The sequence below is a fragment of the Silurus aristotelis genome, assembly GCF_946808225.1.
Source record: "Silurus aristotelis genome assembly, chromosome: 4".
Classification (NCBI taxonomy): domain Eukaryota; kingdom Metazoa; phylum Chordata; class Actinopteri; order Siluriformes; family Siluridae; genus Silurus; species Silurus aristotelis.
The window spans coordinates 23,945,760-23,961,268 of record NC_139577.1 but is presented as its reverse complement, the minus strand read 5'-3'; the positions used below and the strand labels follow the sequence as shown (position 1 = coordinate 23,961,268).

Sequence of the window (15,509 nt, the reverse complement as noted above, 5' to 3'; positions counted from 1 at the left end):
TCTTAGTTGTGTGAAGATAATTTTACACAGTAACAGCAGAAATGTCTCCCTGCTGTGCCAGAGAGTTTTTCTACCCACTTACCTGAGACAAGAAGCAGGATACCTGGGTTGAACTCCACTCCTCAAACTGTTCTCTGGTTGGCAGACTCATTTCAGCTTCAACTACTCCACATCCAACTAAGAGCTTTCTGACAGCAGCTCACTGATCTGAGGTGTTTACTGTAACTACACCGGCAACTGGACTTCTCATAATGTGGAAAGTGTGGGAAGTTCCGCTTGTCACTGTAATGGTCTCTCTGACAGTCTCTCTCTCTCTCTCTCTCTCTCTCTCTCTCTCTCTCTCTCTCTCTCTCTCTCTCTCTCTCTCTCTCTCTCTTTCTCTCTCTAACTCATGAAAAACAGCTGCCAGGTTGCATGCCTAATATTTTACAGAACTGTCACTAACCAGGTCAAACACAACACTTTGGCCTTGGCGAACGTATCATAGGTGTTAAGGTGCAAATTAGCACAAAGTCCCATTTCTAATAGCAAGGCTTGCACAGCATTAGGAAGGGGAGGTAAAGGAGGCAGCACGATGGTGCACATTTCACTTTCAACACATTCATTTCATGTTTTATTGCAGGCCAAACGAATATATGTAGAGCATATAAGAGCTACAGGGTTAAAATAAACATCGTTTGACTTCTAAGAAGGTCTATGTTTGTGCTTTCGCTTTAGATCAGGGGCCTGTAGACCACATTTGTAAACTGAACTGATGCTGCTTAATTTAATAGTGTTGCTTTCAGTTCTAGACCCCACAGACAGACCAGCAATCAAATGAAATGTGAACACGAGTGGAATTTTAAGGAGTCTAACAGGGTGATATTTGAGTTGATGCTTTGCATTATCATTCTCAATTAAATGCTAAAACAAACAAACAAACAAAAAGCCTTCTAACAAGTAACCCTGAGACTTCTAGACAGATTCCAGGGATGAAATGCTACAAGAAACTCAATAAATATTGTAGATTTTGGCTAGCATGAGAATAGTTCTCATAATACAAACTATCATGCCAGTATCTCACAATACAAACTGGCTATTTAAAATGCAAGATATACAGTAATAGAAATAATTATCAGATCATATTTGTTTTGGTTGTATTTTTAGAATTGTTGAATGGCAAATAAAACAGATTAAGAACTATCTGCCTACCTGAATGTCCTCTAAAATAATCGCCTTTTTCATCTACAGCTGGATTGACGTTGATTTAATTATTTCATATTACTGAACTTTATCTCCATGCAGATTTCCTTAATCACACTACTGCTTTACATTTTGCACTCTCTGTCAGTGTGTCTCCTTTTATGTTGGGAAACACTGCATACTGCCAAATGCAGAAAGAAATGATATTTTACATTTATAAGGAAATGTATCAAGAGCTCTGTTAACCATCTGTTGTTGTCACATTTGTAAGAGTTACAGTACATTTGTTAGAAATTTGTTGCGTAATCAAATGCTTGATGCTGTCTGGTGCAAATAAAAAGGTATCTATTTTCTACTTTCACCCTGGGTTATGTGTTTGGGTGATAGTAAATCCTTTCTTCTGTGTACAGGTAAACCAGATGTAATTCTGGATCAAAGCCAAAGCAGTGCACAACATGAGGGGCTGGAAAGAAGCAGGCGAACAATTAAATAATAGAAACATTGTGGCATCAGTTAACATTTGAGCACCAAGATAATAATTTAAACACACACACACACACACACACACACACACACACACACACACACACACACACACACACACATGCAAACACACATTGCATGGATTTTTTAAATAAATAAAAACATTTTTATGATTATTTTATTTTTTGCTGGTCACCAAATTATAGACATTTTCATCAAATGTTAAAATAACATTTACTAATCCATTATTATTTTGTAGTTTCATTGAGTTCATTGTATGGAAGAGTTCTGGTATGATCAATACGATGATATAAGAAGTAACCCTATTTGTGGAGCAAAAAATCCAACGGAACTGGTGAAGTGCTCTCATTTTACAAGTCTCATTTTATTGTCACATATCGTCTAATTGTTTTATCCCACTAAATCAAAAAAAGCCAGTTGAGGTTGTTTTGTTAAGAAGGTGCCTAACAGTCAGGCTTTCTAAAGGAGGAGCTGAAATCTATGGTAAGGGATAAAGAATTCTGGGAATCAATTCCTCAGCTTTTTGCAACTGTAACCCTGATCAGGAAAAGTAAAATGAATGAACGAATAAGCGAAGAAAGATAACAACCGCTTTCCTTTTTTTTTTCAATAACAGTTCAACTTCTATTTGTATACACTTCAGGGTGATCTAATGACCTTTGCCATTAAATGAAAAGAATTTGGCATACAATGTGGTACTTTTGAATACTTTTTAAATGAATATGCAACATTATGCATTGGAGTAGACTGTGTGTACAGTGGATTTATAGTGACTAGTCCTAAAAACATAGTAAACCTGAAAATATATCCAGTCGTTTGCTCACTGTGAATTCAGACAGAAGTATCAGTCATCTGATAAGTTTTGATGTACTGATAAGAATTTCAGATACTAGACATGATTAAAAAAATTTTTGTTTAACTTCTGGAACCAGAAGCTTTTTTTTGCTTTTGATTCCATGCTAATTGGTGAGTAGAATCATATGCAAATGGATGTCAGTATACAGTATTTGCTTCAAAATATATATATTTTTAAATGTAAATGTGTTACATTTCAAAGTTAAACTCCCAGAATGTTTTGTGGCCATATGGAAAGCAGTGGTCAAACATTTATAGAAAGAAATGCTACTTCGTGGCTGGGAAACATTAAAATGAAGAGAAAGGGGATGAGGGAAGTGGTGCCAGTAAAAGAAGTTAAACATCATTAAAACATACAAGAGAGAAACACAACTAAACAAAGTACAGGAATGTGAAGACGTTGGAAGGACTGGAATGTAGAATGCAAAAAAAAGCCCTAGCTGACCATCCCCACATATGCTGCTTTGTGGTTATTGGGTTGCTAATGAAGGGCTCCATCTTCACTAATGTGCTCATTTGCTGGCTCAAGCAGATGTACGAGTAGCAGGAACAGCATGGGCTGTGGATCTTCATATGGGTGGCGTGTGGGGGGGAAGCTTCTGGACAACACCGGACATCTGTGAGGGTCCATAATGGTAATTAGTTATCCTAAACCCTCTAGAGAAATAAAGAAAGAAAAGATAAGCACCACAACCTCTACTTCAGATAGTATTGTAGGGTTTTTAAACATTAAATAGTTTTATTCCTCATTGTTCAGATTGATTGGTAAAATTTTTGAGAATCCCATATTTCTTCTTTCTTTCTTTCTTTCTTTCTTTCTTTCTTTCTTTCTTTCTTTCTTTCTTTCTTTCTTTCTTTCTTTCTTTCTTTCTTTCTTTCTTTCTTTCTTTCTTTCTTTCTTTCTTTCTTTCTTTCTTTCTTTCTTTCTTTCTTTCTTTATGTTTGCTTGTTTGGTTGTTTATTCGTTTCTTTAGATTCTTATCAAATCTGTTCATTGTCTTTATTAGTTGTCAAAAATAATTTTTGCATTAAAAATCTTGCAGTTCACCAACATCTCCATTCGATCTGACAGAGCTTGAGCAATTTTGCCAAGAAGAATAGGCAAATAATATCAGGATCCAGATGTACACTGCAAATAGAGACAAATCCCAAAAGTCATGCAACTGAAATTGGAGCCAAAGGTGATTCTACATAGTATTGTCTTGGGGGATAAATACTAAGGCAACCAACAAATGTTTGCTATTTTGTTCAATTAACCTTTGTCTCACAATAAACATTTTTTTTTTCAGGTTCAAATGTTAGACATATTATGTAATTTAAATAGTAAAAATATCAATTCAGGTTTGTGTTGTAACATTATAAAACCTACCATAATAAAACCATAATACCGTCATTATGATTCCACTGCTTTTGAATCTATCAATATTATAAAGAAACGCACTGTAATAAATTGCTTGCATCACAGAAAGGTATCTCATATAGTGAGAATGAATACCATTACTAAAGCATGAAACCCAAATAACACAATTCAACAAGTCTCCTTTCACTGCAGCCACAGCTGCACTGCAGACATCATCTTTAACAAAAGCATCAATATTATGAATTATGCTTTTCCTGCATTTATGTGCATTATTTCTGTGCATTACGGTTTTCCTGGCGATTTGAAATTTGAAATTGTGTATTTTTGTGCAAATTTAACGACAAATAAAACAGAAAAGTAGAAGACGTCTATGAAGAAGTTTAACGATGTCCAGCTTTTCTCTAAAGGTCCATCTCATAAATGTCCTTGTAAGTGTATTTGAGACAAAATAAATTTCTTCTCCTCTGTCAGCCATTGTGGAATAAAAAACTAAATAAATATTTGAGCTTGTGCAGTTTGATACAGGTACAGTTTGGAACCTCTGACTAGTGCGTTCTCTGACCATCTGATCTAAGGATTTGAAAATACCGACATGATTGAATGCCTGTTAGAGAGGCCTCGGAGTGGTAAACTTGAAATCTGATTGATTTAAGCAACAGACTTCGAGAAACATGGATTTGAAGCTACAGTGTGCCTGCAGTGCTCATTGTGAAGGGCTTATGGAAAACGTGATCTAATTGGATAAAAATTCTAACCTAAAATGTAATTCTGAGAAAGAAATGCTATGAAGTGGTGAGAATAGACTATTGCGAATAATTTAATACATGTTCATGGACAACAATGTTTTAACACATAAGTCAGTGCCTCTGAAAGAGTTTAGGCCAGCAGAGTAGTCATAGATGTGGAATTGTTCAAGGGAGGTGAATACAGTACATTCTTTTAGCTTCAGTTATCACTTTATCCTTCTCTAAATCGTACATAGAATCTTTTGAACGGCTCCTAAACAGCTTGTGATGAAAGGTATATTGTTAGCCCAAGTGAAGGGAGCGTGGTATGCTTTTGACTTTCTCTAGTCACTGATATCCTTGGCGAGGTCACTCCACATTTTACATAATAATTTTGTTTAATAATTTTAGTATTGTTTGCATCTTTGTTATCTTTTTTCTATCACTATCTTCTGGCCTTCAATTGACTTATTCAGCCCTGGTAGCTGAGTTTTTATTATTGGTAGCAAATAAAAAGCACCTGTTACACATCTCTCTGCCAAGTCACAAACACACACTCCACAACTTCAACTGCCAGCTCTCTCTGTCAAAGAAAAATAAGACATTGATACCATCACCATTGTTGAAGCAGAACCTTCTCTGGCTGTGCCATTCGACAAACCATAACAACGCCGTCACATTTCTGAAATTCCTTATGTCTAACTAATCATATTTAAAGTGCAAAGAATGTTTCAGACAACCCTCTCCAGTCTTTTGAGGAAACGTCGGCAACCTGAATTGACCTGTGCTCAGCCACAAAAGGAAATGAAGTTTGGAGAGGTGACAGTGTACCTGGTGGAGAGAAGAATGGGCAAAAGCAGGAGAAACTTCCTGACAAGTTTGGCCAGGTCAAAAGGCTTCTGTGTGGACAATAACTTAAGGTAAGTCAGTTGTAAAACACTTCTATTTACAAAAACTGACACTAGGTATGACTGATGATCGAGTCACTGAAGGCCTGGTTATTCTGTGGTTTTAGCAGCAGCATTAAAGGAACAATGATTTGTTACATATTTGAATGACACGTTTGATTGCCTTTGCAAGGCGCACTATTCTGAGAATTCCTTTTACATAACTTTACACAGGCTGTCAATCTGATACACATCAATTTGTATGCAAATCATCATGATAATGTGACGATATGCTGCCTGATTTCTAAGAACACCGAAATGATGACAGGATAATGACAGAGAAGATGAAACTCTATCGGGTTCTGTCAGATAAAGACACTTGACTGCTACAATCAAGCTTTTCCTGCTTCAGAATATGACACTTGTGAACTCTGTAAAGCTGAACATTTGTATGCCGATTGTAACTTGGTACAATGTCTAATTCTAGTCTTTCTTTTTTTTTTTTACTGCTGTTTGCACATTAATCAGCCTGTTAAAATATAACTTTTACCGTCAAGGTAAAAAAATGTCACCATATATGGGCAAGGATTCAATCTCCTTGTTGCATTCAAGCTCTGTACGTGTGTTCTTGGATGTCTTTGGATAGTAGTAGTAGAAGTAGTAGAATGTATAACAGTAGTTTGTGTGCCTGGGTAACACTGATACTTGCCTATTGCTGCCAGTTGGAGATGTGTGCCAGGTGTGCAGCTGGCTGTGGGCACCAGTGGGTGTTGTTTTGGGTAGGTTGGTGGCTGGCTGTGGTGTAGCGTGCCATGCACAGCTGAGGGGTGGCACCATTCCCAGAAATGCAGATTGAGCATCTGCATCATACGGTTCCCAGGCACCCACTGAGCTATTGTATGAAGCTAACAGCAGGAAACAGACCGAAAGAGTTGCAAACTGACATTTTACAAGGCAGTGAGTGGTATACATTAGTGGTGGTGTTAAAATAAACTGGCCTCGTTTAAATCCCGTTGATAATACAATACAAGGCATGTGCAGTCCATGTATTATCTACACGATAAATATAAGAAACAACAGATGGGCTTTATGTTTGAAAATGATTGGTCTTAAAATTGCTTATAAGGATATGGCCACTGGTTTGTGGTCTTCTTAGGACATTCTAAAGATGCATGTAATGCTGACAGGTTTGGGCCTGGAACAAACATTAATTTCCATTGTGCATGAATATAGTTCTCTAGGCTGGTCTGTTTGATCTTAAAAATAAAGTACACTTTAGTACATACAGTATACAAGTAAACATTATGTACATGCATGACAGAATAAGTGCAGTATACTGTACTATTTAAATTAATTAGTTACACAAATTATTATGTTTTTCACTTACATGTAATCCACACATTTAATGTTGCCACATTTGTCATGGGTTGCAAAGTCAAAATAGAGTTTTTAATAATTTAAACACAAAATGCTTTATTTTAAATCCCAAGAAATAATTTATGTGCTCTCCCAGAAAGAACACATGGTCACAGAAAGATAAGATGACCAAGCTTGTGTCACTTTTTTCTAATTTGAATTTTTTATTTGGATACATGAGATAAGCAATGTCTCTCATTATGCATTTCCTTTTTATGGCTTTTTGAGTATATTTATGTCAGAGATTATCCCCTTCAAGCATGGCATGCCAGATCACCGTAAGCAATCCAACTTGTCTGTCATCAGGTTTGAATACAAATGTGAACAGTTTCTGTATTAACTTCTCACTATGCACTCAAATTTTATGAATTAATATTCTATCAATGTACTATGTCAATGGACCATTTGAGATAAAAAAAATATACTTGTACATTGTAAAAATGTTTGGAGTTTATTCTCTATAAAAATTATCTCTGAAGCATAATCTCTATGCCTATATTGGGAACCAGTTGTTTCGGTTAAAGTCCCACTGAACGTGTTTGGCATACATTCTTTAGTTTTAAAGGTTGACTAAATTTTGTGCTAGATTTCAGTTGCATACTGTAGCTCTGTGCAGTTGGATGTATTTGCTTTGTATGCCACTACCAGGCTTCATGTAATCAAGGAAGCCTCCCACCTCAATTTCAGTACTCTCTGTATTCTCTAGTACATGCCTCGGCTATTCAGTTAAATGAAGTTGAAAGTGAAAGGTTAGAAATCAGAGAGGGATAGACGAACAGGTAGAAAAAGATGGAGAGATGAAGGGAGCGATTTCATTTTTGTTGCATGAACACCACACTATGATCGGATTTGATATGGAAATGTCAGAAAGCTGACAGCCAGGCTGCAGGAGTGAACTTTTGATTCAGTTCACACTCTCAGCTGAGACTTGGCTTCATGCCTGTGGTTTGATTGACTGTGAAGGTACAAAATGAACCTTTCTTTAAGGCTTGGTTTCAACATTGCTACAAGTGCTGCATAACATCTCTCAAACTCCATTGGGCTCCATTAGGCTTTAAAACGGCAGGAATAGTCATTGAATTATAAGTTGTTGTGCACTGACGTGATCTCAGTGAAAGCACAGTGCTATATTATTGCAGCCTGTTTTGAGGCACATCAAATGACTCCCTATTTTTCTCTGTTCATCTTACATAAAAATGTTTAATTTGCTATTTCTGTACAGTCTCGATACAGAAATGGAGTTCCAACAAGAAACAGGACTTTTAAGCACTTCACATTTAAGCCTAAATATTAGCAATATCAATACAGAGAATAATGTTTGGGCAGAAAACAGAGTCTCTTTGCTCTTCACAGATAATCACGGTACTCTAATTTTCAGTTTTGTGAAATGTCTTTAGAATAGCATTTCATTTGTTAATATTTATTCTGTTCTCTGCAGATCTAACCATTCACTAAATGTGGAATCATTTAAAATAAAAACTTGGACATAATATATGCTATACTAATAACCAGCAGTTTGTTTGCAATACAGCACACAGAAGAACATAATTCATAATTTAAGTACATTTACTTTTTCACATCTTTACACGTGTGTTGGTGCTGCACGCTTTACTGCCTGAATTTACAGTTTTATTAGCTTTACTATAGCCCTATCTGTATGGGATTAGTTTTAGCTGCTGAAACTCCTTACGTGTGATAAAACCCTTCTGTCTGGATGGCAATTAATTGAGCATCAGAGGGTGAATTTATGCTGGGTTGTTTTCTCTATGAACTCATGATTTTTACAGACTAGGCAATATCACGAGGTATTATGTATTTGGCAGCATGTAAAGTTAAGTGATTAAAGAATTTCTATTTATTAATTTATATATAAATATAAATATATATATTTAAATATAAATAATATAATAAATATATATATATATATATATATATATATATATATATATATATATATATATATATATATATATATATATATATATATATATATAAATATAAATAATATAATAATATAATAAATTATATATTATATAAATTATATAAATTATATATAAATATATATATAAATATAAAACAAAAGAACTAAACAGAAGGGTAGATGTGTGACAAAGTCCTACCAATTTGAGTATTGGAGTTTTATACCAGTTATAAACAGATAGAATTCATAAAGTATATTTTGCTTAAACATTTACTGCCCTTAGACTACTATTTAGAATTAACTGGTTTTCTGTTCTTTTCTCACTACAAGGAAACACGTGGAATTGGTAGAATAGTAATCGCACATATGCAGAGATTTGCTCGAGTATTCATTTAAGGATATGCATGAATTAAGAAAAAACCTTGTTTGTAGGCTTTCTGTTTTTTTTATTATGCTGGGTTATTTTGTATAATACAAGAGAAAAATGTGAAGACCTTCTGCATCGGAGATTAGGATCAACTGTGATTCAACAGATTACCCCACATCTCCTGCACGGGCGCACACACACACACACACACACACACACACACACACACACACACACACACACACACACACACACACACACACACACACACACACACACAAACACTTTTTTTTGTTTCTCTTTTCTCTCTAATTGTTAGTCTGGGTCTGTGACTGCACCGCTATTGTATCTCACGGGGAGCCATACACTCGGGGTAATTATGCATGGGTGACTGCTCACACTGGCACTGCAATTAAACAAAGCAACAACAGCATGGGACGCTGGCACACAGGTTGGCTGTGATGGATGTTTATGTGTGTTTATGTAGGTGTGTGTGTGTGTGTGTGTGTGTGTGTGTGTGTGTGTGTTTGTGTGTGTGTGAGAAAGACAGAGAGAGAAAGACAGAGAGAGAAAGAGAGAGATTCAAATACAGCTCCTGCTTTCAGTAATGGAAATTCTTTGATGCAACTCTTCATTCCCTGATACCTTAACAGCAATTAGGTTCACAGATTAAAAAAAAAAAAAAAAAAAAAAAAAGATAAAAGTTGAAAATAAAGATGAGTAGATTAGAGAGCTGAGAATTAAAATGCAGGTCTTTCCTAGTTTCTAACAAAAACCCAGTACACAGATTAACATTCAAACAGAAATGGGAAGTGATAAAGTACAAATACGTTGTTACTGTACTTACATAGATTTCTGGTATCAGTCCTTTTTTTTCACTTATTTTTTTACACAAATATCTGTACTTACTACTTCTTACATTTTCAAACTAGGCTCGTTAATTAAAGTAAAAAGATAAGAAATTCCTTATTAGTACATCTTTCTGAGGTATACCAGAAAGTATTTGTGTTTAAAGGCTAAGACTTAAGAATGAATTAATAAAAATAAAAAAATAAATAAAAAATACCAAGCTGAATAGCATAACCTTAATCTAAATATGACCAATTTACTCATGTAAATATCAACATACATTTATCAATTAAGTAACCAATTCCACAACCAATATGATGTGCATTACGTCTCTGTACATCTTCCTATGAGTGACAAGATGTCTTTTTCTGATGTTTGCAGTAGTAACGTGACTCACATTGTGGCAGAGGACAATCCAGCACATGAGCTCTGGCCATGGTTACAGGAACAGGGCATTGAAAACCTGAGCAGAATGAATGTGCTGGACATCACCTGGTTTACACAGAGCATGAGAGCTGGCAGGCCAATTCCTGTGGAGACAGAACATTGGATACAAGTGAGTACACTTATGTGTGTGTGTGTGAAAGAGAAAAGGTCTGGGGACCACATTAGCATGATAATGGTACAGTTGTGAACTTGCATAGATAAACACTGGGTGGTGCTATAAGTCTAAATGGTTGTACTGAATATACATTTAACATCTGGTTCTGGCAATATAACAATAACATTGCAAAAAGTGATAAATAAATAATACAGCATATGAAAAAAACGGGAAGAATGAGAGGGTCCTTTGTACATATTCTGCATGGTAATCATGAAGTCCATAATCATCCATTCTTTCCAAAGGACAGAACCATGAGCATAAATAATTGAACAGATGAATATTCTCAGTGCTGCCTCCTTGATATAAGATTAAATCATTTTGGATGATCAATTTGCATACAAAGCTCATAGTGAACAATTAGGCTATACTGCATTATTCATTAACAACAATTTTGCTAAGGCTGTGTGGAGAAACGACCTTTTTTTCTTTAGTGCTCTTCACTCCTGCTCACCACTTAGACCTGGAGAACTCTGGGAGACTTGAAGTACCTGAATGGTTCAGTCATACTGTCAGATACTGTGTTGGAAAGCGGGTTTATCTGGGCTTTGGGAAATAAAAGGATGCATTTCCTGTGTTGGCTGTAACATCACGCCGCCTCATCTTTGCTACCTGACAGCTGTAGAGTGATGAGCAATATTGTGCCAAATAGACCTATCAGTGCAGAGCCTGGGTTCGTAGCACCTCACTAACTGATGCTAAAGATATTTATTAAAGACATTCCTCTGCTCTGGAAGGAACTTCAATGATCTGCTGAAAAAATAAAGAAATATGCCACCTGATTCCGGAGACCAATCAATCTCACTTCTACCTTCAGCAGACAGTATATAAGCTTCATCTCACAGAAAAGCCTGAATCTTCTCTGGATCGCCATAAGGTTATATGTGGGGATATGGCCTTTGTCTTTTTTGCTATTTTAGCCTTTATAAATCGAAGGTATCTACAGTAGATGATTTTTTTAGATTGAGAGACCACCATCATCATTACTAAGCATTTTATTCTCATCAGGGTCATCGTGTTGCCTGTTCTGATAACAGTGGAGGTGAGGTAGGTATACACTCTGGATGCGACACCAGTTTATTGCAGCACATACACTTGCCCAGGTGGTTGATACACTAACGTACAACCCCGTTAAGGAAAGCTTAAGAAAAAAAGTTACATGTAAATAAAAACACAAACCTATATTTTATTCTGAATATAACAAAGAAAACGTTTAACATGTGTTTAATCCGAGGAAGAGTGGCATTTAAAGGGGGAAAAAAGTAGATTTTAAATTTGCTTGCTGCGACACATTTTAAAAAAATTGTGACATCTTCTCTTTTGTTGTTACAACAGTCCTATTTTTGTCTTATATAACATATAACTTTCATGATGTGCCAAATGTTTTTAAATGTTAAACGGTCTGTAATGTAGGCAGGCCAGTTCAGCACATGTCCTCTTCTATTACAAAGCTATGCTGTTATACAAGATATAAAATGAAATATGCAAGGCCTTCTCGGGAAAAGAATACGCTGCACTGAATCTTTTCAGCAATGATGGTGCCTTTCCAGATGTGCAAGCTGCACATTCCATAAGCAGAAATGCACCTCATCAGAGATGCAGGCGTTTGAACCGACTGCTGATGATAACCTGGATGGTCTATATCCTCTTTAGTCCAGAGGATGCAGTGTCTATGGTTTTTAAAAAGAATTTTGAGTTTTTTTGCCTGAACACAAAACAGTTTTTCATTTACTTCCGTCTATTTGAATGAGCTTTGGCTCAAAAACACGGCAGTGTTTCTGGATCTTATTCACATATGTCAACTTTTTGCATGATAGAGTTTAACCTGCATTTGTGGATGATACAATGAACTGTGTTCACAGGCAATGAATTCTGGAGGTGGTTCTAAACCCATGCAGTGATTTCCATTACAGAATCATGCCTGTTTTTGAAGCCTGAGGGCTCGAAGATCATAGGCATCCAGTACTGAATTTTGCCCGTGATCTTGCACACTGAGATTTCACCAGATTCTTTGCTGTAGATGATGAGATTTTCAAAGTCTTCACAATTTGATGCTAAGGAAGATTATTGTGAAATTGTTTCACAATTTGTAGATGCTGTTTTTTTTTGCAGATTGGTAAACCTTTGCCCATCTTTACTTTTGAGAGATTCTGTTTTTATATATTCTTCTCTGCTTCTCAGGTTACTGGCCTGTTGCCAATTAACCTAAATAGTAACATAATAATTACTAAAATAAACTAAATACAGTGAAGAAAATAAGTATTTGAACACCCTGCTATTTTGCAAGTTCTCCCACTTAGAAATCATGGAGGGGTCTGAAATTGTCCTCGTAGGTGCATGTCCACTGTGAGAGACATAATCAAAAAAAAAAAATCCAGAAATCACAATGTATAATTTTTTAACTATTTATTTGTATGATACAGCTGCAAATAAGTATTTGAACACCTGAGAAAGTCAATGTTAATATTTGGTACAGTAGCCTTTGTTTGCAATTACAGAGGTCAAACGTTTCCTGTAGTTTTTCACCAGGTTTGCACACACTGCAGGAAGGATTTTGGCCCACTCCTCCACACAGATCTTCTCTAGATCAATCAGGTTTCTGGCCTGTCTCTGAGAAACACGGAGTTTGAGCTAGCAGGGTGTTCAAATACTTATTTTCCTCACTGTAAATAATTACTCTATTTTAGTTATTAACCCTTACTTTTCAAGCCTTTGTATGTCACTGTCCCTTATTTTTTTCCCTTAAAATTGTGTTTTTCTTTAGTTTAAACGTTAGATATGTTTTATATGCTCTATTGTGAATAAAATATAGGCTTTTGTAATTTGCAAATTCTGTTTTTATTTACATCTTTTTACAGTGTCCCAGTGTCTTGCATACCAAAGGTTATAAGCAATTTTGTACTTTCCAAAAAGGTATGCAAGAGATAGAGCAAAAGTAGCTGAGGCTACAAAGGCAAAGGCATCTGTACTCAAGTTTTTTTTTTACTTTTCATAAATTAAAGCCTAAAAAAATATTTTTTATCTTACATAGACATTCGGCCCTCGTGTCCACTTGGAGAAAAAGAGGGCAGAATATTATGCTGGGAAGTGGCAATGTGTGTACTAGAAAGAAATGATCCCCAGCAGTGTGTCGAGGGCCTTTGGCTAAAGGTGCTCTTGGATATCACATTGTGAAGGGGACGGCCAGAATTGTTTAGAACACTCTCCAAAGCTGCTATCATCATCTTTTTTTCGATCGCCCTCCAGTGAGTTTAGACAGTGCTGTGATGGTTCTGGCCCTCCTAAAGCGGTTGGTATCCCCTGCAGTGTTGTTGCTCCCTCAGCAGGCCATGGCATAAAGATAACACACAATGGACTGACAGTAGCCTACTGCACACATTGAAAAACTCGAGCCTTCTTAGAAAGAAAATTCTTCTTTGGCCTTTAGTGTACAGAGCATTAGTGTTGTCAGTCCACTGCAGTCTGTTGTTCACCCTGGTACATAGACAATGTTTGGTATAACTTTATACCCGCACTCAATATAGCACAAGGCACTCAAAATACTGTAATACTCCACTCAATAAGCTCGAACATACAACTAGGATAATAAAATCTAACCTTAAAGGACAACATGTTACTCACGTCTTGGCACTTGAATGGAGCCAGTGTGTATTGTCTACTGCACTTCAGCAAAGAATTCAAATGAATCATGGACAGCAGTGCAGATATTTACAGTAGAAAATTATTCAATAAAAGTTTAAATACAATAATATAGCTTATGAATTCGATAAAGATGATATTGTGTAGCAGTTAAACATTTTTGTAGCAATTAAATACCATGCCTTTTTATTCTGTGTATAATTAACTTTTGATTGGTTTCATTGGCAACAAAATAAATGTATAATTACAATTAAATGTCAAATATAACTTCATTAAAAACTTTAATCTGGTTTGCAAATGCATCTATTCCAACTTGCTGTACAATTACTTTGAAATATTTGAGAGCTAGTTTGGAATCCTTGAATGCCTTGAATGAAAGAAAAAATGAACATAAAATGTTTTAGTAAAGTGTTGCACATGTTCTACAATGTACTTTGATATAGCTTCTATGGCTTCCAAAAGTGCACTGGAAAGATTCAACTTAATTCAGTCGACATTGTACCAAAGCAGCTTTACAGAGATAAAGACGTTATGAACTTATATATGAAATATATATATAAAATATAGGCCTATAAGTTTTGTTCTGAGTTGGTATGAAGAAGAAACCTTGAGAGGGAACCAAAAGGGAACCCTGTAAGGGAATCTTACAGTACATAGATAAACCTAGTAAAAATTATAAAATTGAAAATGTATATTTTGAATCTTATTATTTCAGTAAAGCTGCTTTGTGACTAAACAAAAAATTAAATTTAATTAATCCATTCTCTAAGCGCTTGTGTGCTGTGGATAATTATTTAGAAATTGTGGAGCGACCACTCCTATTGGAATAGACACATTTTATCATAGGACAAAGATGAACTGTAAGAATAAGTTTGTGTTGAATAACTTTTTTCTTTTTTTAAGGTGCCAAATGAATTAAAAATTATATCAACAAATGCACTAGCAGAACAAAGCCACAGTTTTTTCATGTACCTGACCCTTTACAACAGAGGATTTCCTTTTTAAAAACAGTTCAATCTAGAAGTTTTTTAGACAGCTATAACTGTAGAACTGCCAAGAACTCTTGATCCATTTTCTTTTCTTCCAGCAATTACTATAATGGCTTCAGGACTACAATTGCCATGAAGAATTTTGCACTCAAGTCTTCAACAACTTAAAAAAATAGAATTCATGTTTGAACTATAATGAATTTACTGCTTACAC

At 35.6% G+C, this 15,509-nt stretch overlaps 2 protein-coding genes across 8 annotated transcripts in view; one reads left to right on the top strand and one right to left on the bottom strand.

The window, feature by feature from the left end:
* Window positions 1-260, bottom strand: part of blnk (B cell linker) — a 45,885-nt gene extending 45,625 nt beyond the window's left edge. For 3 of the 6 annotated variants that reach the window (XM_083538415.1, XM_083538417.1, XM_083538419.1), the window contains exon 1: window positions 83-260. In XM_083538415.1, the coding sequence (XP_083394541.1) occupies window positions 83-151 (69 nt within the window). In that variant the 5' untranslated portion in view covers window positions 152-260. The remainder of the gene's footprint in view (window positions 1-82) is intronic. The other 3 variants (XM_083538409.1, XM_083538416.1, XM_083538418.1) reach the window with 1 other exon arrangement.
* Window positions 261-4,863: 4,603 nt separating this feature from the next.
* The window catches only part of dntt (deoxynucleotidyltransferase, terminal), a 129,474-nt gene continuing 118,828 nt past the window's right edge, over window positions 4,864-15,509 (top strand). The window contains exons 1-3 of one of the 2 annotated variants that reach the window (XM_083538406.1): window positions 4,864-5,546; window positions 10,448-10,622; window positions 11,676-11,714. In XM_083538406.1, coding sequence (XP_083394532.1) covers window positions 5,353-5,546; window positions 10,448-10,622; window positions 11,676-11,714 — 408 coding nt within the window. In that variant the 5' untranslated portion in view covers window positions 4,864-5,352. The remainder of the gene's footprint in view (window positions 5,547-10,447; window positions 10,623-11,675; window positions 11,715-15,509) is intronic. The other variant, XM_083538407.1, reaches the window with a different exon arrangement.